We start from the raw sequence: 27,513 nt of genomic DNA, 5'->3' as shown, positions 1-27,513 counted from the left end.
TGGTGATGCATGTTCTTCTACGCCTTACACACCTACAGGTGACATGTTGATGCGTGTTCTTCTACGGCTTACACAACTATGCCATATGCCCTAAACAACGTCTAAGGACTTACCAAAAAATATCTGTCATGAAATGTTGTGGGTTCGTATTTAGGACCGCGGTCCTAAACTACCTACGTATCCCCCTCGCTATCCTGAGGAAGAATCAGACCCCCTCGTAGTTCGACAATTGAAACTGTGGTGATGCATGTTATTCTACGCCTTACACACCCACAGGTGACATGTTGATGTGTGTTCTTCTACGCCTTATATAACTATGTCGTGCGCCCTAAACAACGTCTAAGGACTTACCAAAAAACATTTGTCATGAAATGTTGTGGGTTCGTATTTAGGATCGCAGTCCTAAACTACCTACATATCCCCCTCGCTATCCTGAGGAAGAATTAGACCCACTCGTAATTCGACACTTGAAACTATGGTGATGCATGTTCTTCTACGCCTTACACACCCACAGGTGACATGTTGATGCATGTTCTTCTATGCCTTACCAACTATGTCGTGCGCCCTAAACAACGTCTAAGGACTTACCAAAAAATATCTAATTCATGATTTGAAAAATTTGAGATGACTGGGTCTCAAAACTCTTTTTGTGATTTTTGTGCTTCTTGTATGCTGCTTCCTATCATGGGCATGCTGATTTTGCTAGAGATTCTAAAAAAACTTAGTCCTCTGGGGACCTCTTTTTGTAAAAACTTTTTTATAACCTCAAAATTTTTTAGAAGAGCTGTTCACCAAAAAAAGACTTCCTTAAGGTCACAATACAATTTCCCTCGGATTTTTCTTTTTCTTCTCTCCTCCCATGGTTTCTGCCTTGACTCATTTTCTCTTCCATGAACTCCATTCTCTGTGCCCTAACTTTTGCCTGAAATATCCTTTTGGATTTTCATCTCAGCGGGTTTGCTCTAACTTTTGCCTAAGCGGCCCTTTCAGGTTTTCCACTTAGCGAGCTCTCTTTTTTTTCTTTTCTTTTTCTTGTTCTTTTTCTCTTTTTTTTGAAATTAGACGATCACCAGGATATTCATATCAAGCACCTATTCTATCATGCTCACAAGACAATAGGTTAAATCAAAACAATGCAGTTCAATTACTTAATCTTTTGATGTATCCCTCAAGACACAAAACATTCACAATCATAATTCAATAAAACCTATTCCTGGTTAATGCAATAAAAACTTCTTTATTTATTCAGGTACACCATTACTCCCTCTTACATTTAGTTTTGCTAAATTTCTAACCTTCCAAAGTTAGAAATAAGCTTTATAACCTGCCGAAAGGCATTTTCAGGTTTTCCATCCAGATCTTCTCTCATCTCTCCTTTTGCCTAGACTGTCTTTTGCAGGTTTTCAATCTAGCATTTTTTCTTTTCTTTTCTTTTCTTTTTTGTTTTCTTTTTCTTTTTTTTTTCGTTCTTTTTTCTTTGACCCTTACTTTTGCCTAAACCGCCTTTTGCAAGTTTTCAGCCTAGCGGACCTGTTTCACACAAAGTACCATTTGAGCTTGTCTAAGTTGACTGGTTCTTGAAATTCATTTCCATCCAGGTCTGATATTCTTACTGTGGCAAGATCTTGTTGACTATGTATGGGCCATCCTACCTTGGGTAAAACTTTCCTCTAAAATCAAAAGGGATGGGCCGAGCTTGTTTCAAAACCATGTCTCCCTCTTTGATCTTTCTTGGCTTCACCTTCTTATTAAAGGCTCTAGCTATCTTCCTCTGATAAGCCTGCATACGATACAAGGCTCACATCCTCTTTTCATCAATCAAAGCTAGTTCCTCATATCTCTTTTAGGCCCACTCATTTTCTAGGATCTTAGCTTCTAGCATCACTCTTAAGGATTTGACCTCTTGCTTAATGGATAGCACTACTTTAGTCTCATACACTAAAGAGAATGGGGTTGCCCCTGTGAATGTTCTTGTAGTAGTGCGATAACCTTAAAGAACATAAAGGAGTTTTTCAAGCCAATCCTTATATGTTTCAAACATTTTTTTTTCCAACTAGAACCTTTCCATTCATATGGGGATCACATATTCCTGCATGTACTTCTTTCTTTATTTGCTTAGCCTATTTTTCTATCAAACATAAGAGTTTGTAGAATTGCCCCCCAGCTAAAGTAAATTAAGTGGCGAATGAATTATTGCTCTATCTCTTTTATAGGCTTATTATGTGTATTCTCTCACTTCCAGAGACCTCCTTATGTCTTCATATCATTTTCCTTCTCCCTCTAGGTCCACATGTGCTACTATTAATCTTTCATAGCATGAAATTTTACTCCTCATTAGGATAACTAGCTAAGTCAACTTTTGATCATTCTTTTCCTATGGGGACACTAGCTTGGCTTGGGAATCGGCCATCTAATTTTAAGCTCGAGGCATGTGCTTCTTGGTACTTTGTTAACAAGGCTATAAATTTATCTCTTTCTTCTTGGGTTAAATCTTCAGCTAACTTAATGTCTTTAGGATTATTTGGTGTACCCAAATTAATAGAGATCGATTTTGATGCATTAATAGAAACTGATTCTAAATGATTATGAATGCCATGCATATGCCTATTAGAACAAACATCAAATAAGTAAGCAAAAGGACTGGTCATGTTATTGATCTTTTCCTCAAAATCTTTATCAAGTACATCAGAATTGGAAACATCAGTATCACTACTGTGAGCATTACAAAAGACAAACTCAAACTTAGGAGTGTAACTTTAGGTTCTTGGCTTCCATGCAGTCTTTAGATCAATGGTGCTAATTTTCTGCTCTAGTTCTTTCACATGTGATAACCCCTAATCATATGTCAAGGTAATTGCCCCCTCTTTCAAGAACTTAGGAGGCTTTGGCTCTTCTTCCTATTCTGTTGGCTCATAGCCCAAACCATGACTCGTGATCTGCCCCTTCATCTCAAAAAAAGTCACCAGACCATCTATACTTTCTCCTAGGCCTATGCTAAGAAAAAACTTCATCCCTTTCTTCATAGTAGCCACTTTTAGATCCATCAAGTTTTCATAAATCCCAACAACTTGAAAATCAGACACTAGTGGAACTGAACCATCTAGTTATAATGCAACTGTCTCCTCATCAAAATCAGTCCAAACATCCAAAGGACCCTCATCATAGCTAGAATTATCACAAATGTCAACAACCATTATAAACTGAGGTTCATTGGGCTTTTGGATGGGTTGGATAGGTTCATTGGGCTTTTGGATGGGTTGAATAAAGTCAATAATTCTGTTAGGGTTATTTGGGGTGATGGAGATCATGTAGAGACCTGGTGTAGGTGGAAATTTTGGTTAGGCATGGGGCTTTTTGGTTGATTTTCTGGGTCAATTATTCTTTTGGCATCAATTAGGTCTTAGATATCATGCTTAAATTGAAAGCATCAGTCGGTGTCATAACTATGGGCTTAGTAGAACTGGCAACATTGGTTGATATCATAGCTAGGTGGGAGTGGATTTGGTAGTGGTCTGGGTGCTAAGAGCTATAGGAGGTCTTGAGCTTTGAGACGCTCCAAAACTTCGGATAAGGGTTGGCTGAATTGGAAAAATCTTCTTGGGGTGTGAGACACAATTTGAACCTCAATAACTTTAATGCCACTTAATTGGCCTACCTCGGGGCCTCTTTCTAAAGTTAACCACAATTTTCTCTTCTAGCTCAAACATCTTGGCCTTCAATATTTCATCAAGCACGGCCATAGTTTCTTCCATCTTAAGTAGTGCAGGTGAAATCCTTACTAGTCTCTTCCCTTTTCTAACCCAACTGACCTGATTGGGAGTCTCTTTGGTATGTTTTGATGCTATGTTTGCTCAAAAAAATAGGATTTAAGGGTTAACCTAAGCATGCTATGTACGTGAATGCAATGCATGAATGGACTATTTTTTTCTTTTTTTTTTCTTTTTTTTTTGCCTTTACTTTCACAAAACCAAAATCGAACCATACCACTAGAACCAAAATTGAACCAAAACCAGACCACATAAACTGAACTAAGATCGGACCAAAGACTGAATCAAAACCGAAAAAAAAAATCTCCAGAACTGAATCTTCGCCCCCTTATACCTTCAACTCTCACGTGCAGGGTAAGAAAAAATTCTATCATGGGCTATGGTACACTGGACACACCAACAGGGGGTGGTCCAGGACGATCCTTCCCTCACAAATAAAGGATTTATATCCGTAAAGTTTAACCATAAGTAAGCATCCTCTTGCTTAACACGGGTTTTGAAATGAACCTAGGCCTATGCATAAACCCAATGTGTGTATAGGCCTAGGTTCATCTCAACTAATTACCTTAGGGCTACTTACCAATTTTGTTTGTAATAAAAAATAAAGAAACTAAAGAAAATAAAAGAAAAAAAGAAAATATTAATAACAATTTACATTGGATTCTAACTCTAGTCTCCTAAAGGGTAAAGATTCCTAATTAATTACAACTACCTAATGGTCTAAGTCTTCTAATATTATCCAAACACTTCATAACACTTCTTGAATTAAAAGAACACAGAAAAATAGATCAAATATCAATTAAAACCAAGAAAATAGAAGAACATGCATAAATATACAATTTTTAAATTCTGGCAGATTAACAGTAGCAAGAAATCCGATTTTTTAAAAATAGTTATACATGCCTAAAAATCATAAAAAAATTACAGAAGATAGCCTACATATCATACAAGATCATAAAATTTATAAATCAAACAAAACCCTAACCGAATGGTCTACATAAATCGTAACTTTTCTAAGTGACAGAATCGTACTAATTTTTTGTAAAATTCATAACTCATTAACCACATTAAATATGAATGCAAAACTAATTGGAAAAGATTCATAAGAGTCTGAAGTTAATTTTAGACACTAGATTTACACAAAAATATTAAGGAACAAGGGAGATATGGGCTCCACAAGTCGGATATTCTACAAATCAGATTTTACAGAAACCCTAACTTCAAACAGCCATAACTTACAAAATATTAAAGCTTTTTTTGTGATTCTTGAGCCTAAAATTAATGGAATTTTGTTTAGAATATGAATATAATTTTTACAAATTTTTTACAGATTCAGAAAATAAAGAAAAATAATAAAAATATGAGAGACAGAAACTAAACATGTGCAGAGTTGTGTATTCCCTCAAATTAAACATGATTACATGATCTATATGAACATATAAAATAAATTGAAGCCAAAGAGCATAGAATTAAAATATTATGTGGCATAGATCTTGAAAAGAAAATAATAAAAACTGACCTTCCAGAAATCTTGTCTGAAAATCTTCTTGAAGAAAAGAAAAAAATAAGGAATAACTCAAAAAGTCTTGAATATCTCTAAATTTCTTATAGCTCTGAATTTTCTCTTCCTCTTTCCTCCATCATCCTTTTTTTCCTTCTCTAGTAGGGTATTTATAGGGTTTTGGGAGAGAGGTGTGATAGGGTTTGGAGTCTTAGGGTGATAAAGTTTAGATGACTTAAATAACTACGATTGCAGAATTCGAATAAGACTGGGATATGGGTGAGGTGTTTCAACCAATAGGAAGATAGGAAAAAATGGAAGGCGCCAATAGGGAGTGAGGAAGAGGTGTGGTAGTGTTTGGAGTCCTAGTGTGATAAAGTTCAGATAACTTAAATGACTAGGATTGATGAATTTGGATGAGACTGGAATATGGGTGAGGTGTTCCAACCAATAGAAAGAGAGGGAAAGGGGGTGACACCAATAGGGAGTGAGGAAGAGAGTGGGGCCAAGGAGGAGAGAGATATTTTGTTATTTTAATTTTTAGAAAATAATTAAATGGGTCCCATTTAAAATTCCTAACTAGGCTTTCTTAGGCCCATGGAGCCCAATTAAACTTAATTAGATCCATTTAAGAACTACCCATATTAAATTTAAATAAAATAAAATTTTATTTAAATTTAATTAAATTAATTTCCCCAAAACTTTATTATTATTTTTATTTTTTCAAGATCATGCCATGGAATTAATAATTCAGCTCCATGCCTCCAATTACATCTTACAGTCATATAATTTTTCATCATCGGGTTTCCCACGGCCTCAATGCACATACTCATTACAAAATAAGGGTCTACACATGTTTTGGACTCGAGAAGCTCATTTTTGAACTTCACTTGTTTTACTCCTTTGAACTTCCACCACTTTCTTCGAGCTATAATATTTCTTCTAGCCTTACTTAAATTTTTCCTAAACTTGACATCCAAGACCACTAACCGATGTTAACTTATTAAAGCCTTTCCTTGAATGACCTTACAATCCTTGCATAGAGCTCTATTTGTCTTCCTGGTTAAAAGGAAGTCAAATTGGCTTCTATGTTGCCCACTTTGAAAGTTACTAAATGTGACTTTTTTATAAAGTAGGTATTTGCTAGTATTAAGTCGTATGTCATACCAAAATTCAGGATGCTTTTTGTCTCCTTATTTCGACTACCAAAACTAAAACCTCCATGAACATTCTCATAACCTTGCCTATCACTTCCTACATATCCATTTAAATCTCCACCAATTAAAACATTCTCTTCATTAGGTATGCTTTGCATTAGATCATCCATATCTTCCCAAAACCTTTGTTTACTCTCACTATCTAATCCTATTTGTGGGGCATAAGCACTAACTACATTTATTATTTCTCCTTCTAGTACTAGCTTTACTAGTATAATTCTATCTCCTATTCTTTTCACAGCTATTACAGTATCTTTCAATATCCTGTCTATGATTAATACGACTCCATTCTTATTTTTCTCTTTTCTGCTAAACCACAGTTTGTATCTTGAATTACCCATTTCCTTACTTTTCTCTCTTATTCATTTAGTCTCCTGAATGTAAGCAATATTCATCCTTCTCCTCTCCAAGGTATCCACAAGCTCTATTAATTTTCCTGTAAGTGATCCCACATTCCAAGTACCAACCCTGATTATTCTCCTATCCTGTTTCTTCCTAATTAATCTTATTCTATGATATTTTCTATTGTTCTCTATGCCTATCTTGTGTTTTATTTCACAATCTGTTCTATTATTTGTCCTATGGACTAAATTTTTTACTCACACCCGTCTATGATGTGGGAACCCTTGCTCATTTAACACTACACCTGGGCGCTGGCATGACGCATCGCTTTCGGTGAATGCCCTACACCCTTGCATATTTCTTACTACACCTGGGCTCTGATATAGGGCGTCATAAGTAGAGGACGCTTCAACGTTTATATCATAAAAATCCATATTATGAGGTGTGACAAAATTTTTATGCTGGTTGTCATCTACCGCAACCCTCCTCCTTTATCTGGGCTTTGAATCGGCTAAGCATGTAACGATCGGGAACCAACCACTAGAGGAATTGTCCGCTTTGGCCATAAGCCTCACGGTTTTGTCCCATAGGTGGAGTGGAGAACTTCCCAGGAGGTCACCAATCCTAGGATTTCTCTCAAACGAGCACGTTTAACCCTGGAGTTCTTCCAACTCTCCAGGCCATTCCACCAAAAGGCGCCTCTAGTGATTAGTTCCCCTATTTTATATATCATTACTTTTGAACCCAAGACCAACTCCGTGCTTTGCCGATGTGGGATTTGCCTAAGGGACCTTTCTCCCCCCCTTTCGGGACTCAGCGTCCTCACTGAGGTTTGCCCCACCATCGCCCAAGAGGACACGCGAGTAGCTCTGATACCAATTGTAACAATCGGGAACCAACCACTAGAGGAATTGTCCGCTTTGGCCATAAGCCTCACGGTTTTGTCCCATAGGTGGAGTGGAGAACTTCCCAGGAGGTCACCCATCCTAGGATTTCTCTCAAACGAGCACGTTTAACCCTGGAGTTCTTCCAACTCTCCAGGCCATTCCACCAAAAGGCGCCTCTAGTGATTAGTTCCCCTATTTTATATATCATTACTTTTGAACCCAAGACTAACTCCGTGCTTTGCCGATGTGGGATTTGCCTAAGGGACCTTTACTAAAACATGTCACACCTTACCCCTCTGTAAGGCATAACATGATCCCGTAGAATACCTAATGAACTACCGAACTTCACCTACCGATAACTCATTAAGTACCCTACAAGGGATTTTAAAACAATTTTCTTATCTTTGACAAGTGGTAAGCATTTCTAATAAGTATTTAAAACATTTAGTTGAAATTTAAAACTAATTAATATTTTTGGCCATTTTAGTTTTTTCGCAAATTTTATAAAAATTTTGACAGAGTTCCCTCTGTATTTTGAGAAACCAGTTCTTCAAATACCTGAAATAAAAGCACTTCCAATAATTTTCTAACCACTGCTTCAAATTCATACTCAATCTCAACCAATTTCTCAAAATTCACAAGTTCAATAATTCTCAAAATACTATCAATCAATATCATTCATATTTCATTAAAAACAAAATAATTTATACACAACCTTACAAATTTATATCAAGAGAAACATAAACTAAACTTTATTACAAACTTCATACAAATTTGTGTACAAGCTGCTCAAGATCTATTTTTACATGTCCATACATTTATGTGCAATATATACATCAAAGGAAGTATTTACAGTTAGGGTATAAATTATACCCGAAGGCTTCAAGCTGATGACTTCACACACCTCAGCAGCTCAGTCTGCTGCTCCTCTAGTCTCTGTATCTGCGACAACAATAAAAGCTATCGCTGAGTACTAAGACTCAGTGGTACACAATATACTAAAATAATCTTTATGCAAAACTTAAAGCACATTCATTCAAAAATTTGCCTAAACATGAAAATTAAATACAATCATGCATTGTAAGATTTTACATGTAAACCAATTTCATTTCAAAGTATCAAAACACATTTCATAAAACCCACAGTTAGATCACGCCATTCGAAACAAATAGAATCTCAATAGCCAGAGGCTAAAGAGAAATCACATGAATCTCAATAGCCAGAGGCTAAAGAGAAATCATATCACAAGGCTAGCTAGCTCAAATATATGGATATCCATTCACATCCTCTTCTACTGGCACACCTCAACACTTCTCCAGAGAAGGAATCAAAATTCGAAACTAATTACCTCCACTAGTCGTGCTAGTGAGGTGTTCAAATATATGGTCATGACACTGTAGTTTCAAAACTTATCTTAACAATTTGCTAAACATTGTCATTTCAAATATACACAATAACTTTCATAATTTAAATCAAACATCATAAGAATGCTATAATCCAATATTTCACATTATTCAAAACAATATGCAAAAGATGATTATAAAAGTATATGTTGTGCACAAACCTCAAACGAGTCGCCTGTTGGCCTTGACTCTACTCCTCGGGTTCTGTCCCGGTATTCTTTTCCACTGAAACACGCAATTTTACAATGTTTCAGTACTAGAACTTAAAATAAATCCAAAATAAACTTAGCTCCACATTTACCTAGCTCTAACGTGTTAAATTCGACGTTCTCGAAATTTTGTGTTTCGGGTTGCTATTCACTGCACTATTCCAATCAAATAGTTGACTTTTTAAGGCTTACTAGGTATGGGAACTCTAACTTCACCCACATACCACATTTTGGTCATTAAACTTGTTGGTTTTGGTCATTTTCTCAAAGCTTAGGTCATTTTGGCAAAATTGCCAATTTTCGGTTTTGGTTCTCCGAAGTTGCACTATTCCATTGGTCGATCTACTGTTGGAATTTAACAAAACTTCCTTCACAGAAAATGTTCCTTATTGTCTTAAGTGTATTCTCATTTTTGGATCACCTCAATCGGAGTTTTGTAGCTCAAGTTATGACCAAAATAAGTTTCTTCGCTCACGCAATCGCTCATGCTGCAATTTTGGGTTCTGGCAGATTTTGATCCAACTTTGGTCAATAATTTGATCAAGTTAAGTTCATAATTTGGTCTCACTTTCTTCATATGAAATGTTCTACTATGTCTTAGGTTTCCATCGGTTCAAGAATCGCCTAAATCCGAGCTTTCTAGAGGGAATTATAGCCATCCAAACATTGCTGCTCAATAAAAATTCTGCAGAGTTGCAAGTTTAGTGACCTAACTTTGCTCAATAATTTGAATGGGTTAATGGCATAATTTGGGGTGATGTTCTTCATGAAAGTTTTAGATCTATATGCCCTCTAACCCCTGGCCAAATTTCAGGTCAATTTGACCTGTCTAACTCGAGTTATACTGTTCATTTGGTCAGTTTAGTGCAGTGGCAGCCTGCTATCAATTCACTTTGGTCAATTGTTTCACCAAGTTTTTGTCAGTTTTTGGCCATGGTTCCTTAATGAAAATTGTGCTCTTTTATGTCTATTTTCATCTCCAATTGGTGGCATATCAATTGGACTTGTAAAATTTGAGTTTTGGTCCTTCAAAGTGGGTTTGGTCATGCTGCCAGCAGCATGACCATTAACCTACGAATTTGGTTTAATTTCCTACCATTCCCACACAATCCATTTGGTCATAATTGACCATTATTTCACTTCACAATAGGTCAAACATGCCATTTATGCATTTCTCCAAATTTTGGTTCATAAACCCTAGCATTGAAAACCTTAACTCATCATTTTCATGCCTTTAACTAGTTCTAATGGTTTAAATGTTAATCATTTAACTATGTAAAGTTTCTAAACTCATTCAATTGCATCATATTCATGCAAACCATACTCCTCCCAACCAGGCCAAATTTCAGCAATGGTCATTCTCCCATGTTTGTTTCATTTAATCAAGTTATAAGCTCACTTTCAACCATCACATGTGCATTTGAATGGATAAATGAAGAGTTTAGCATACTAACCTTTGTGTAGCAATTTTCTTCCTCCTTTCCTTCAAATTTTCCTTCTTTCTTTCTTGCTCAATCCTCTTCTCAAGTTGCCTAGATAAGCTTTAACTATGGTGGCTAATTTTTCTATGGTGAAATCTTATGATTTTCAAGCTCAAAATTGAGCTTTAATGGAGTTTGTGGAGAGGGAGAGGGTGAGGGAGAGAGAGTGACGTTTTGGAAGAAGAAGATTTGTGTTTTATTTTTTTTTTCTTTTCTTTAATCTTATCCCCTTTTTGAAGACCAAAAATCCCCAAATTAATAAAATAAATCAATTAAGCCTTTATGACATCATACATGATGTCATCACTTTGACTTTTCCATCTTTTTTTTTCTATTTATTTTTTTCTATTAGTTCTTTAATTTAATTCTCGATTCCAAAATTTTCTTTTCTCCAATTTTATTTGTGATTAGGTCGAGTCACTCTCGGGGTCAATTGACCAAATTGCCCCTCGTCAGTTCATCGGTTTGCAAATAATTTCATATTTCTTAGGCTCACGACCTAATTATTTGACTGGCTTAACAGTTCTTTTTCGTGATTTTCTCTTTTCCACTGTGTTCATAAGGGTCCTAAGGACCGCAGCGTCACTTTTTACAGTTCGAAATTTGAGTTTAAAACGACTTCGCAATCGTTCCCGAGGAGGTCACTCATGGCTGTGACTCTCGGCTCGTTTAACCTCTTATGTTCTGTTTTTCTTATTTATAGTTAACTAATTAAACATTACTAATTATTTGTGTTTATGGCTTCTCAAATTGTCTTAAGTGTGGCCCTAATCCCATTAATTGTCCGGACCGACACCGATCACCGGAACAGTGAAATATACCAGGCTATACAACGGGGGTGTTACAAAGCACAAATTACTTAGGCGGAGTTGGATTTGTCATAATGCATTATATTTAAATTCTAACTACTTGTTTTTTCTTGGAAATGAAAGGGTTCCAGAACCAGAATAGTTGGAAGCTCCTATGGGTAACCAAAATGTTAAATTTTTTAAAAAATAATGGGGAGAGGGGTGGTGGGGTGTAAACAACATAAATTGCTGGATGCAAAATAGAGATTCTGCAGCAAGACAACTTTAGTACTATTACACATATGCATAAATTTTATCTCAAATGTGATCATGGGACATCCAATGCATACTTGCTAAATGTAAACAGTAAAATTGCTGAAATTATGCAAAGCTACAATAAAGGAAGCAAAAGAAATGGAGAGAAGCCAGACTCACAAAGTGAAACCATTGAGCAAGTAACCATGGCTTCAATATTCACACTAGCGGAGAAGACTGGTGCTGTGATTTTTTTTTTTTTTTTTTATTGAAAGCTCTTACACTTATAAAAATATTTATTCAGTAACTGATATAGGTACCGCACAGCACACAACATATGAAGTTTGGACTTTTACATAATCCCAAACTCTTTTGATTTCCTACAGCAGTAACAATGTGACATACAAGAAGGGGCAAGGATGAGCAGAGTTTCCTATCGTCGACCATAAATGCAAAGCCACAAACAAATTCCAATAAAAAGACGGATACTAAACAGAAAATTAAAGATGTAAACCATCTTTTCCCTGTTTTGTTCAACAGCCACACTGCTTTATTGGCAATGAGGCCAACTGTAGGACTAGCACACGTTGGCGATGCCCAAGGGACTTGGAATAGTGCCGAACGATGAAGAGATTATGGAAGGAGAGAGAGAGAGAGAGAGAGAGAGAGAGAGGACAAGTTTGGAGGACCAAGTCCGTGCATGGGCGGGAACGGAGGGATTGCTTGGGATAGTCAAGATCCAGCTAGGACCAGCATCATAAATAGAAAGACCATTAAGTTTCGCCATTTGGCAGTAAATTGACACATCACATATATGTTTCTCACATCTCTTTCACTGTGTAATTTTGTATTTAATTATAAGGATTTTTTTAGATTCAAGTGTCTGTTAGGTCCCGACTTTAATTCAAGCGTGTGATAGGCCAAAAACTGAATAGAAAGAAATTCAGATGATCAAGTATTCAGTTGAATAACATTGTGAATTTGATATCAATTTATGGTAGACTATTATTGGAGCGTAAGAGTCTATAGAAACATATACATTTAGGTTTACAAGAAACAAGCAATCAAAGGCACTGCTTTCCCTCAAGTTATCGCAAAAAAAAAAAAAAAAAAAGAAAAGAAAAAAGAAAACAAAACAAAATCTAATGACAAGTAACAGCAAGTTATCAAAGTTACTCATTAAAGCTTTATCAATGCACCAAAGGAATCAATAAGAAAGTAACATCAAATTGCAATTAATGAGTTTAAGATCGACATGCTGCTGGCTAGACATTTTTTAACCCAGAAATCTTAAACTTATCATCAAACCCAAACCCAAGTTCTGTAAGACCCATTTTTCCTTGATAGATATCCAGTAATTGGGGCACATGTTCTTGATACTTGATCACAAACCTTTCCAAGAATAGCTTTTCAGAAGCCATAAACACTGAGGATAAATGGATGTCTCCCTGAATCAAACCCTTTAAAAGCAAAACTCTTACAACAGAACATCTAGGCATAATCCTCTTCTCCAAACTAAGACAAAGAGTGATTGGACGTCTGGCAACAGCAGCAGGCTGCCAACCCATCTTGCACACAAGAAAATCCACTGTATCCATGACCTTCTTCTCAGACAAAGCCATGCACATGGGATGCTTTCTGAAAATCAACCAGATCTCATCTTCAGAAAAACCACATCTCCTATAAACCTCTATTTTGTGTTCCCATGTTTTGTGCGACATGTGGTGAAAAACACGGACTGCCTCAACAAATGTTAATTTTGAAGAGTCAAATCCTAGTTTCAAAACCTTCTTAACCCCTTCAGCAAACTTGCCCACTTCTCGGCACATGACTGACGGACATTGGGTGGCCAAGTAAGAGATGAAAGATTGAGAGATTCCAAGCCCTCTTAAGAGTGACGAATTGTTAGAAAATCTTTTCTGCAAAGAGTAAAAAGATCTGCTCCCCATGCGATTCAGGGTCCTAACTACTTTCTCATCAGAAACAAGTACAGTTTTAAGGATCTCATAACTTGGGATCAGACACTGCTCTAAACTTCGAGTCAACAAATCCGGAATCCTAGAAACAAGTATACAAAGTCCTGATCTTGAAACCCCTATAGAACGCAGAAACTCAAACTTGGGTAAGAGTGTCTTTTCTGGTTTCGCTAGAAGCACCTGGGGTCGACTCCTAACAATTTTGCAGATTTGGGAATTGGTGAATCCATGTTCCCTGAGAAGCTTAAGCACTGAGTCTGGTCTTTCAGAGGTTTCAAAACATATCTTCTTAGAGACGGATTGAGCAGATTTTGTGGTCAATCCACATGAATTTATGAGATATGAGACTGTGAATGACTGTTCATTCAAATTAGAAGATATGGTAGACGAAAAGCATCTGATTATGAAAAATAAGCGAAAAGGAAGAATACCCAGTTGGGTATTTGAGACCAACAAAGAAGCACTCTTATTCAAAGCTAATCTTGAACCCAAAAAGCCAAACATTGAAGGATACTCACCGAAAATTTCGAAGTGAATCAGACGCTTTTAGACTCTGACAAATGAACAGTAAAGCATCAAGCAAGTCAAGGAGAGTGACATACTTTCGTTGCATTTCGAAAGCTGAGAAGAAGAAAGAATTTATGAGGGTTTTGCATTTGCTCGCCGCTGTCTGTGTCTGTGGGCTAAATAAATCTTCAATTTCCATTTTGAACTGGAATGCTGCCGTGCTATTTCTAGACTCAAAACGCTCCGTTTTTACGCTTTTAAATTCTGCTCTTGTAGATGGAACACACAAGGGGAGTGGATATCTTTTTTTAACTTTTATTTTTATTTTTGAAATAAAGACAAATATTATTTATCTCAAAATAAAATTCTTAACCAATAAATAGAGATGCTATTGTTATAATATATTTTCCTGCTTAATATAAAACATAATTAAATTGAGAGATGAATCATCACAAAATCGAAGTTAGAGAGAGAGACCTTGCATTTGTGTACTTTATAAATTTGTGCTAAGAATTTGTCCAGATGTTGCTCAAAACATCTTAAAGAGCCACTTGAAGTATAGACTCTTGAATGTTTTCTAGTTGGTTGCTCAGCTATTATTCAAGATGAAGTTACAATGTCTGCTATTCAGTACTGCTTAAGTAGGCATGATCACTGTCATATTTGGGGCACTTAAGATCTGTCTTGATTGCCTCTGTTGCTTCCTTTTGCCTCCCTGATCATTGAGTTTCATCATCTTTCTAAGGCATTGCCGTGATGATGAAGTCTGCCAATGTTATGCCTAAGTAAAACAACGTCAACAATAATGTAAAACTAGGATATGCTAAAGTCTGGTGAATGGCGACCTATTTACCATAATATCTCTATTTATAGAGATTCTGCCTGTTAACCTCCACCATCATGAAATTGTCACTGCACCTCACATGAAGGGAAGAAGCAGAAAATGAGAACAAATCATGAAGCTTCGGCAAAGCTTCTTTTATTAATAGATTAATTTGTATCATCAGCTGAAGCTATTTAAGATGAACAACAATGCATCAAAAAATAAAACAGATCAATAGAAAAATTATCATCTGCAGAAGAATTTCAATGGAAATAAAGATGTAAAATGGATTTGCTGCCTGTGACAACTGTTCTACTGCTCAAATCCAAGTCCTGATTCTAAAATTATCATTCTCCAGTGGAGCATCCTGTTTCCAACACATATTTACAAACGAACCCAGTTATATATATATATATATATATATATATATATATATATATATATATATATATATATATAACAGGAAGTTTATCATACTAAAGTCCTTTCATTGAAGAATGAGAAAAGAGAAGAGAAAAGAGTAGATGAGAAGAGAAATAGATTAGATGAGAAGAGAGTGAATATTAGAGGAGATAATATTTTCTATTATCGATTCTTGGAAATAGAATGAATGAATACAGATAAGGATTTTTCTTTTACATATGAATAATGCAGTTGTTACTAACCAATTCTGTTATTCTAAACTACTTCCTTTCAAGCTAACAACATTTCCCTCCAAAACACTTTCTACCCAACTCTTCTATTACTTATTACTATTTCTCTTCGTTATCCAATAGCATGCAACAATACTTCCTCCCTGAGAACCTTCTTGTCCCCAAGAAGGTTGAAAATCTAGAAAGATGAACTGCTGGAAATATGAATTGAAATGGCCCAAAAAAAATTTTGGCTGGAAGTTTGAGGTGTGCTCTTCTCATTAGCTGCAAGTATGAACTCTTAAGTGATAGAATTAATTTTTTTTTTCCTTTCTTCCCTCCCAATTTCCCATGTTTGTTCCTTCAAGATCACAATACCATTTGGTGGTTTAACTTTCTTCCTTTCCTTTCTTGATATTTCCCATTCATCTTCCATGAGACTGATAGAAGTAATCCATGAGACTGATAGGAGTACAATAGTTGAATTCACCATCTTGGCTCTCCAAATATTGCCACTTGCTTCCAACACCCATACTTTTTGAAACACTTTTATGTTTCTTATTTTCAAAAACATTCCCAAGAAGATCTGCAATAAAAAGTTTAGTTTTGTGAATGAATTGTGCAATCAATTCAAATTCAACTCCTATTTTCCCCGTTGCTGACTCTAGTTGCCCATCATTACCATCCTCATATATCTCACCTATACTACACTTTTCAACAATAAAATGTTGCTCCATCTCAGCACCAAGCTGATCTTCACATTTTTCTACTGATCCCAGCTGTGGATGAATTGTTACTTTCTGAACTTCAACAGGTATGTCATCTTCATCCTTAGGAGCCATGTTTCCATTTTCAATTGAATCTAATTGATTCGTGACAATCTCCTCTCCATCAATAATATCAACCTTTTCCACTTCTCCATCACCAACAATATCAACCTCTTCCTTACCTCCATTGCCACGAAGAAATGTTGCATCATCAAGAAGGTCAGTCTCCTCCTTAACATCAAAATCTCCTGTCTCTTCTTTTTGATTCAGCAATCCCCTCTGACTGCAATTACTCCAAGAATTCTTGGGTAATGAGTTTGGCCCTTGGGTAATGAGTTTGGCCTTTCCATTTGCTCTTCTAACAATTTATCCAATTCTTGCCATCTTTGATACAACAATTCCTCTAAGCTTTTTATTACTCTTCTTTCAAAAATTTCTAGCATTCCCTTGAGATCCTTTTGTTCCCAAAGTTGTATGTTCATGGTTTGATGCCCTGAGTGTATTTTATTCCCAAGAAAATTTGAGGAAGAAAATATTAAAAAAAAAAATCAGACCTAAAGCAGGGATTCAGAACAAGGAACTGACATTGAAATTGGAAGAAAATTACAGAGTAAGGAAGAAGAAAAATGTGAAATGAAGAACAGAGAAGAAATTACAAAAATAGAAAAAAATATTTTGCAGAGAAGGAAGAAAGATATAATGGAAAGTAATTTTTTTTTTTTTCAGCGCAAGAGAGAAGACGGAGGGAGGGAAAGGAGGAAAAATTTCAAGAATTTCAAGAAATAGGTTCTTGAAATGCAATTGAAAAATTAAGAAGAAAAATAAAAGAAAGAACTAGAAATTAACAGAAAAAGAAAGAAATTTGGTTTAAGAATTTCAAGAAAGAAAGAAGAAAGAAAGAAGAAGAAGAAAAAGAAAATAACAGGGTCTGAAGAAAAAGAAAATAAAGGAAGGAAAAAGAAGGAAGAATTAGAGGGAAAGAAGAGAAAGAGAGAAGAGAAAGAAACCTGAATCTGGACATGGATGCAACTATGATGAACCAAGAAGCAAGTAGTGCCCACCCCTTGAAAACTCTGACACCAATTTGTTACATAATAGCAAGATAATCAGAAAAGAAACATATTGGATGAGAAAGAAATAGAAGTAGATGAGAAAAGAGAAGAGGAGAATAGATGAGAAGAGAAATAAATTGGATGAGAAGAGAAAGAAAATATTAGAGGAGAGCGTATTTTCTGTTATTGATTCTTGGAAATAGAATGAATGAATACAGATAAGGATTCTTCTTTTATACATAAATAGTACAGCTGTTACTAACCAATTCTGTTATTATAAACTACTTCCTTTCAAACTAACAACAAATTCCTCCAGAACATTTCCTACCCAACTCTTCTATTATTACTATTTCTCTTCTTTATCCTATAGCATGTAACAACCTTGTTGTTTCATTGGGTAGAGAATTGAAGCATCACTGAAAAAAGACGCACAGCAGGAACTCTTTATGCAGCGAGCAGAAGCTTCACATCCAGAAGTTAGAGATTTTATAGAGCTATTGCAACAACTAACCGTGTGTGAGCTATAAAGAACCACGTCAAGCTTAGATTCTATTCATTTAACCATCTTGAATGTTTTCTTGTTTATTGCTCTACTATTTATTATTGAAGATGAAGCTATTGTCTGTGACAACTGTTCTATTGCTCAAATCCAAGTCCTGATCCTAGAATTATCATTCTCCCCGAGCATCCTATTTTCAACACTCATTTACAAATGAACCCAGTAGATACTTTGACCTTAACAATACAAAATATAACAGCAAGTTTCCCACACTCAAACCCTTTCATGGAAGAATTCCAATGCAGTGCAACTGCTATCTCAAGTTGCCAATTTAATTCAAGTACTTGACTATAATAAATAGGAGTACTAACTGCCAACAAATTCTTCATTTTTAGAGATTATCCCATTTCATTAATCCTCTTTACACATTTACAAAGAATTTCAACACTTACAGAAAATATATACATTTTGGTTCACAAGAAATAAGCAATTAAATGTACGATTTACTCAAGCTATTGTAGGACAGACAGATAAAAAAGAATAAAAAAAATAATAAGAAAAAGTCTAATGAGAAGTAAAAGTTAGTTATCAGGTTACACATCAAAGCTTTACCAATGCACCAACGAAATTAAGAGAATCAATTAAAAAGCAACATCAAATTGGTATTAATGGGTTTAAGATTTACATGCTGCAGGCTAAATATTTTTTAACCCAGAAATCTTAAATTTATCATCAAAACCAAACCCAAGTTCTGTAAGACCCATTTTTCTTTGATAGATATCCAACAATTGAGGCACATGTTCCTGATACTTGATCACAAACCTTTCCAAGAAGAGCTTTTCAGAAGGTAGCAACACTGAGGATAAATGGATATCTGCCTTAATCAAACCCTTCGAAAGCAAAACTCTTACAACAGAACATCTAGGCTTAACCCTCTTCTCCAAACTAAGGCGAAGAATCACTGGAACTCTGGCAACAGCAGCAGGCTGCCAACCCATCTTGCACACAAGAAAATCCGTTGTAGCCATGACCTTTTTCTCAGACATTGCCATACATGTGGGACACTTTCTGAAAATCAACCAGATCTCATCTTCAGAAAAACCCCATCTCCTATAAACTTGCATTTTGTGTTCCCATGTTTTGTGCGACATTAAATGAAAAACACGGACTGCCTCAACAAATCTTAATTTTGAAGGGTCAAATCCTAGTTTCATAACCTTCTTAACCCCTTCAGCAAACTTGCCCACTTCTTGGCACATGACTGACGGAGATTGGGTGACCAAGTAAGAGATGAAAGATTGAGAGATTCCAAGCCCTCTTAAGAGTGACAAATTGTTAGAAAATCTTTTCTGCAAAGAGTAAAAATATCTGTTCCCCATGTGATTCAGGGTCCTAACTACTTTCTCATCAGAAAAAAGTACACTTTTAAGGATCTCATAACTTGGGATCAGACAATGCTTTAAACTTCGAGCCAACAAATCTGGATTCCTAGAAACAATTATAGAAAGTCCTGATCTTGAAACCCCTATAGAACGCAGAAACTCAAACTTGGGTAAGAGTGTCTTTTCTGGTTTCGCTAGAAGCACCTTGGGTCGACTCCTAACAATTTTGCAGATTTGGGAATTGGTAAATCCATGTTCCCTGAGAAGCTTAAGCACTGAGTCTGGTCTTTCAGAGGTTTCAAAACATATCTTCTTAGAGACGGATTGAGCAGATTTTGTGGTCAATCCACATGAATTTATGAGATATGAGACTGTGAATGACTGCTCATTCAAATTAGAAGATATGGTAGACGAAAAGCATCTGATTATGAAAAATAAGCGAAAAGGAAGAATACCCAGTTGGGTATTTGAGACCAACAAAGAAGCACTCTTATTCAAAGCTAATCTTGAACCCAAAAAGCCAAACATTGAAGGATACTCACCGAAAATTTCGAAGTGAATCAGACGCTGTTAAGCTCTGACAAATGAACAGCGAAGCATCAAGCAAGTAAAGGAGACTGACATGCTTTCGTTCCATTTCCCCGGAAAGCTGAGAAGAAGAAAGAATTTATGAGGGTTTTGCATTTGCTCGCCGCTGTCTGTGTCTGTGGGCTAAATAAATCTTCAATTTCCATTTTGAACTGGAATGCTGCCGTGCTATTTCTAGACTCAAAACGCTCCGTTTTTACGCTTTTAAATTCTGCTCTTGTAGATGGAACGCACAAGGGGAGTGGATATCTTTTTTTAACTTTTATTTTTATTTTTGAAATAAAGACAAATATTATTTATCTCAAAATAAAATTCTTAACCAATAAATAGAGATGCTATTGTTATAATATATTTTCCTGCTTAATATAAAACATAATTAAATTGAGAGATGAATCATCACAAAATCGAAGTTAGAGAGAGAGAGACCTTGCATTTGTGTACTTTATAAATTTGTGCTAAGAATTTGTCCAGATGTTGCTCAAAACATCTTAAAGAACCACTTGAAGTTTAGACTCTTGAATGTTTTCTAGTTGGTTGCTCAGCTATTATTCAAGATGAAGTTACAATGTGTGCTATTCAGTACTGCTTAAGTAGGCATGATCACTGTCATATTTGGGGCACTTAAGATCTGTCTTGATTGCCTCTGTTGCTTCCTTTTGCCTCCCTGATCATTGAGTTTCATCATCTTTCTAAGGCATTGCCATGATGATGAAGTCTGCCAATGTTATGCCCAAGTAAAACATCGTCAACAATAATGTAAAACTAGGATATGCTAAAGTCTGGTGAATGGCGACATGATATCTCTAGTTATAGAGATTCTGCCTGTTAACCTCCACCATCATGAAATTGTCACTGCACCTCATATGAAGGGAAGAAGCAGAAAATGAGAACAAATCATGAAGCTTCGGCAAAGCTTCTTTTATTAATAGATTAATTTGTATCATCAGCTGAAGCTATTTAAGATGAACAACAATGCATCAAAAAATAAAACAAATCAATAGAAAAATTATCATCTGCAGAACCATTGTTAAATCAATGATGTTGCCTCGTCCAATGCAAAAGAATTTCAACGGAAATAAAGATCTAAAATGGATTTGCTGCCTGTGACAACTGTTCTACTGCTCAAATCCAAGTCCTGATTCTAAAATTATCATTCTCCTGTGGAGCATCCTGTTTCCAACACATATTTACAAATGAACCCAGTTATATATATATAACAGGAAGTTTATCATACTAAAGTCCTTTCATTGAAGAATTTGTTACATAACAGCAAGATAACCAAAGAAAAAACAGATTGGATGAGAAAGAAATAGAAGTAGACGAGAAAAGAGAAGAGAAAAGAGTAGATGAGAAGAGAAATAGATTGGATGAGAAGAGAGAGAATAGAGGAGATAGTATTTTCCATTATCGATTCTTGGAAATAGAATGAATGAATACGGATAAGGATTTTTCTTTTACATATGAATAATGCAGTTGTTACTAACCAATTCTGTTATTCTAAACTACTTCCTCTCAAGCTAACAACATTTCCCTCCAAAACATTTTCTACCCAACTCTTCTATTACTTATTACTATTTCTCTTCGTTATCCAATAGCATGCAACAATACTTCCTCCCTGAGAACCTTCTTGTCCCCAAGAAGGTTGAAAATCTAGAAAGATGAACTGCTGGAAATATGAATTGAAATGGCCCAAAAAAAAATTTGGCTGGAAGTTTGAGGTGTGCTCTTCTCATTAGCTGCAAGTATGAACTCTTAAGTGATAGAATTAAATTTTTTTTTTTTTTCCTTTCTTCCCTCCCAATTTTCCATCTTTGTTCCTTCAAGATCACAATACCATTTGATGGTTTAACTTTCTTCCTCTCCTTTCTTGATATTTCCCATGCATCTTCCATGAGGCTGATAGGAGTAAAATAGTTGAATTCACCATCGTGGCTCTCCAAATATTGCCACTTGCTTCCAACACCCATACTTTTTGAAACACTTTTATGTTTCTTATTTTCAAAAACATTCCCAAGAAGATCTGCAATAAAAAGTTTAGTTTTGTGAATGAATTGTGCAATCAATTCAAATTCAACTCCTATTTTCCCCGTTGCTGACTCTAGTTGCCCATCATTACCATCCTCATATATCTCACCTATACTACACTTTTCAACAATAAAATGTTGCTCCATCTCAGCACCAAGCTGATCTTCACATTTTTCTACTGATCCCAGCTGTGGATGAATTGTTACTTTCTGAACTTCAACAGGTATGTCATCTTCATCCTTAGGAGCCATGTTTCCATTTTCAATTGAATCTAATTGATTCGTGACAATCTCCTCTCCATCAATAATATCAACCTTTTCCACTTCTCCATCACCAACAATATCAACCTCTTCCTTACCTCCATTGCCATGAAGAAATGTTGCATCATCAAGAAGGTCAGTCTCTTCCTTAACATCAAAATCTCCTGTCTCTTCTTTTTGATTCAGCAATCCCCTCTCACTGCAATTACTCCAAGAATTCTTGGGTAATGAGTTTGGCCCTTGGGTAATGAGTTTGGCCTTTCTATTTGCTCTTCTAACAATTTATCCAATTCTTGCCATCTTTGATACAACAATTCCTCTAAGCTTTTTATTACTCTTCTTTCAAAAATTTCTATCATTCCCTTGAGATCCTTTTGTTCCCAAAGTTGTATGTTCATGGTTTGATGCCCTGAGTGTATTTTATTCCCAAGAAAATTTGAGGAAGAAAATATTAAAAAAAAATCAGAACTAAAGCACGGATTCAGAACAAGGAACTGACATTGAAATTGGAAGAAAATTACAGAGTAAGGAAGAAGAAAAATGTGAAATGAAGAACAGAGAAGAAATTACAAAAATAGAAAAAAATATTTTGCAGAGAAGGAAGAAAGATATAATGGAAAGTAAGTTTTTTTTTTTTTTTTTTTTTTTTTTTTTTTTTCCCAAGAAAATTTGAGGAAGAAAATATTAAAAAAAAATCAGAACTAAAGCACGGATTCAGAACAAGGAACTGACATTGAAATTGGAAGAAAATTACAGAGTAAGGAAGAAGAAAAATGTGAAATGAAGAACAGAGAAGAAATTACAAAAATAGAAAAAAATATTTTGCAGAGAAGGAAGAAAGATATAATGGAAAGTAAGTTTTTTTTTTTTTTTTTTCAGCGCAAGAGAGAAGAACGAGGGAAAGGAAGAAAAATTTCAAGAATTTCAAGAAATAGGTTCTTGAAATGCAAGAAGTGAAAAATTAAGAAGAAAAATAAAAGAAAGAACTAGAAATTAACAGAAAAAGAAAGAAATTTGATTCAAGAATTTCAAGAAAGAAAGAAGAAAGAAAGAAGAAAGAAAGAAGAAGAAGAAGAAGAAGAAAAAGAAAATAACAGGGTCTGCAGAAAATAAAAGAAGGAAAAAGAAGGAAGAATTAGAGGGAAAGAAGAGAAAGAGAGAAGAGAAAGAAACCTGAATCTGGACATGGATGCAACTACGATGAACCAAGAAGCAAGTAGTGCCCAACCCTTGACAACTCTGACACCAATTTGTTACATAATAGCAAGATAATCAGAAAAGAAACATATTGGATGAGAAAGAAATAGAAGTAGATGAGAAAAAAGAAGATAAGAGAATAGATGAGAAGAGAAATAAATTGGATGAGAAGAGAAAGAGAATATTAGAGGAAAGCGTATTTTCTGTTATTGATTCTTGGAAATAGAATGAATGAATACAGATAAGGATTCTTCTTTTATACATAAATAGTACAGCTGTTACTAACCAATTCTGTTATTATAAACTAGTTCCTTTCAAACTAACAACATTTTCCTCCAGAACATTTCCTACCCAACTCTTCTATTATTACTATTTCTCTTCTTTATCCCATAGCATGTAACAACCTTGTTGTCTCATCGGGTAGAGAATTGAAGCAGCACTGAAAAAAGACGCACAGCAGTAACTCTTTATGCGGCGAGCAGAAGCTTCACACCCAGAAGTTAGAGATTTTATAGAGCTACTGCAACAACTAACCGTGTGTAAGCTATAAAGAACCACGTCAAGGTTAGATTCTATTCATTTAACCATCTTGAATGTTTTCTTGTTTATTGCGTATTTATTATTCAAGATGAAGTTATTGTCTGTGACAACTGTTCTATTGCTCAAATCCAAGTCCTGATCCTAGAATTATCATTCTCCCCGAGCATCCTATTTTCAACACCCATTTACAAATGAACCCAGTAGATACTTTGACCTTAACAATACAAAATATAACAGCAAGTTTCCCACACTCAAGCCCTTTCATGGAAGAATTCCAATGCAGTGCAACTGCTATCTCAAGTTGCCAATTTAATTCAAGTACTTGACTATAATAAATAGGAGTACTAACTGCCAACAAATTCTTCATTTTTAGAGACTATCCCATTTCATTAATCCTCTTTACACATTTACAAAGAATTTCAACACTTACAGAAAATATATACATTTTGGTTCACAAGAAATAAGCAATTAAATGTACTACTTACTCAAGCTATTGTAGGACAGACAGATAAAAAAGAATAAAAAAAATAATAAAGAAAAAGTCTAATGAGAAGCAAAAGTTAGTTATCAGGTTACACATCAAGCTTTACCAATGCACCAAAGAAATTAAGAATTAAGAGAATCAATTAAAAAGCAACATCAAATTGGTATTAATGGGTTTAAGATTTACATGCTGCAGGCTAAACATTTTTTAACCCAGAAATCTTAAATTTATCATCAAAAGCAAACCCAAGTTCTGTAAGACCCATTTTTCTTTGATAGATATCCAACAATTGAGGCACATGTTCCTGATACTTGATCACAGACCTTTCCAAGAAGAGCTTTTCAGAAGGTTGCAACACTGAGGATAAATGGATATCTGCCTTAATCAAACCCTTCGAAAGCAAAACTCTTACAACAGAACATCTAGGCATAACCCTCTTCTCCAAACTAAGGCAAAGAATCACTGGAACTCTGGCAACAGCAGCAGGCTGCCAACTCATCTTGCACACAAGAAAATCCATTGTAGCCATGATCTTCTTCTCAGACATTGCCATACATGTGGGACACTTTCTGAAAATCAACCAGATCTCATCTTCAGAAAAACCCCATCTCCTATAAACTTGCATTTTGTGTTCCCATGTTTTGTGCGACATTAAATGAAAAACACGGACTGCCTCAACAATCCTTAATTTTGAAGGGTCAAATCCTAGTTTCATAACCTTCTTAACCCCTTCAGCAAACTTGCCCACTTCTTGGCACATGACTGACGGAGATTGGGTGACCAAGTAAGAGATGAAAGATTGAGAGATTCCAAGCCCTCTTAAGAGTGACGAATTGTTAGAAAATCTTTTCTGCAAAGAGTAAAAAGATCTGTTCCCCATGTGATTCAGGGTCCTAACTACTTTCTCATCAGAAACAAGTACACTTTTAAGGATCTCATAACTTGGGATCAGACAGTGTTTTAAACTGCAAGCCAACAAATCTGGATTCCTAGAAACAATTATAGAAAGTCCTGGTCTTGAAACCCCTATAGAACGCAGAAACTCAAGCTTGGGCAAGAGTGTCTTTTCTAGTTGCGCTAAAAGCACCTCGGGCCGACTCTTAACAATTTTGGAGATTTGGGAATTGGTGAATCCATGTTCCCTGAGAAGCCTAAGCACTGAGTCTGGTCTTTCACGGGTTTGAAAACGTATATTCCTATTCTTAGAGACAGATTGAGCAGATTTTAGGGTCAATCCACATGAATTAATGAGATATGAGACTATAAATGAATGCCCATTCAAATTAGAAGATGTGGAAGACGAAAAGGATCTGATTGCGAATATTGAGTGAGAAGGAAGAATACCCAGTTGGGCATTTGAGAACAATAAAGAAACACTCTTATTCAAAGCTAATCTTGAACCGGAAAAACCAAATATTGCAGGATACTCACCAAATTTTGGAAGTGAATCAGCTAAGCTTTGAGCTTAGGGAATGAACATTGAAGCTTCAAGCCAGTCAGGCTGACATGCTCTCTTTCCATTTCCCTGGAAAACTTCGAAGAACAAAGGATTTACAGGGTTTTGCATTGCTCGCCGCTGGCTCTGGGCTAAAGAAATGTTCAATTTCTATTTTGAATTGCATCGCTGCTGTGCTTCCTCTAAAGTCCAAACGCTCCGTTTTTATATACAAGTATAACTAATAGTTTTGTCGGATTATTTGCTATTTTATTTTAATAATATAAATTAATATATATTTTTATATTTTATATTTTTATAATTATCCTATCAAATTATGTTAATGATTTATAATTTTATTTTAAGTAGTAATAAATAAATAAGTTAATTGATATAATATTGTTTTAATTTAATTGACATATATTAATAAAATAATTAAAAAAAGTATATATATATACAATGTAATGATTTTTAAAATATAATTATTTAAATTCTTATATTTTAAATATAAAAAATATTTTTAGAAATAAATTTTTAAATTTCAAAAATAATTGCTTATATATATAAAATAATTCATTTTTTTTAATTTAATAAAAAATTAATTAAAAAATTATTAAATTTAAATTACAAATATATAATATAATGAGCATAATTTTATAATATCTGAAATTATAAACTTATAAATTTTAAAATTCTTAAAAAATATAGTAAATAGAGTTGTAGATAATTATTATTTTTTGGTCTGAAATAAGATTTTAGTAATTGAAATTTAAAAATATTTAAATAAAAAATAATATATAATATAATAAATCAATTTTTATATAAAAGTATAAAAATAAAAAGCAAGTATGCCACATATTAATTATTTTTAAGTTCTCTTGGTAAAGTCATTTTTAAGGCTTGACTTTTATAATTATTATTTTTTATCTATTGTTTGTAATATAGAATTTTATAATAATTTAATATAATTAATTTTTTTTATTAATTTTTATGTTTAGAATGAAAGATTTCAATTCTTTTTAATTTAAAAAAATTTTCATTTAAAAAAAAATAAAATCAAACATAATTTTATAAAAATTTAAATATTACTCACTGAAACAAATACAACTCAACTCAACTCAACTCAACTCAACTCAACTAAACCTTTATCCCAAAAATTTGAGGTAGGCTATATGGATTCACTTTCCTCACTCTAAACGATTTTGGATTAAATCTTCAGAAATGTATAATGTTTCTAGGTCATGTTGTACTACTCTCCTCCAAGTCAATTTAAGTCTATCCCTTTTTTTCTCTCTATCCGCTAACCTAATATGCTCTACTTCTCTAACTGGAGCCTCCGTATGTCTACACTTCACATGACCAAACTACCTCAATCTCCCTTCTCTTAACTTATCCTCAATTGGCACCACTCCTACCTTTTCTCTAATACTCTCATTACGGACTTTATCTAGTCTAGTATGGCCACTCATCCACCTTAACATTCTCATCTCTTCAAC

At 34.9% G+C, this 27,513-nt stretch overlaps 3 protein-coding genes across 3 annotated transcripts; all 3 read right to left on the bottom strand.

The window, feature by feature from the left end:
- Positions 1-12,996: 12,996 nt before the first annotated feature.
- LOC110668478 (uncharacterized) lies at positions 12,997-14,524 on the bottom strand. The gene has a single exon (XM_021829737.2). The coding sequence runs from the start codon at positions 14,328-14,330 to the stop codon at positions 13,116-13,118; it is 1,215 nt and encodes a 404-aa protein (XP_021685429.1). The 5' UTR covers positions 14,331-14,524; the 3' UTR covers positions 12,997-13,115.
- A 4,223-nt stretch (positions 14,525-18,747) lies between these two features.
- LOC110668456 (uncharacterized) lies at positions 18,748-20,246 on the bottom strand. Its single transcript, XM_058148484.1, has one exon. It carries the CDS (start codon positions 20,014-20,016, stop codon positions 18,802-18,804), a length of 1,215 nt encoding a protein of 404 aa, XP_058004467.1. The 5' UTR covers positions 20,017-20,246; the 3' UTR covers positions 18,748-18,801.
- A 4,478-nt stretch (positions 20,247-24,724) lies between these two features.
- Positions 24,725-26,149, bottom strand: LOC131180614 (transcription termination factor MTERF4, chloroplastic-like). Its single transcript, XM_058147959.1, has 2 exons — positions 26,089-26,149; positions 24,725-26,046 (listed from the first exon to the last, which is right to left on the bottom strand). Exons 1-2 carry the CDS (start codon positions 26,147-26,149, stop codon positions 24,779-24,781), a joined length of 1,329 nt encoding a protein of 442 aa, XP_058003942.1. The 3' UTR covers positions 24,725-24,778.
- Between the last annotated feature and the right edge of the window lie 1,364 nt (positions 26,150-27,513).

Source organism: Hevea brasiliensis, chromosome 6, assembly GCF_030052815.1.
Source record: "Hevea brasiliensis isolate MT/VB/25A 57/8 chromosome 6, ASM3005281v1, whole genome shotgun sequence".
NCBI lineage: Eukaryota > Viridiplantae > Streptophyta > Magnoliopsida > Malpighiales > Euphorbiaceae > Hevea > Hevea brasiliensis.
The sequence above is the reverse complement of the archived record's forward strand: the minus strand, read 5'-3'. Positions and strand labels throughout refer to the sequence as shown.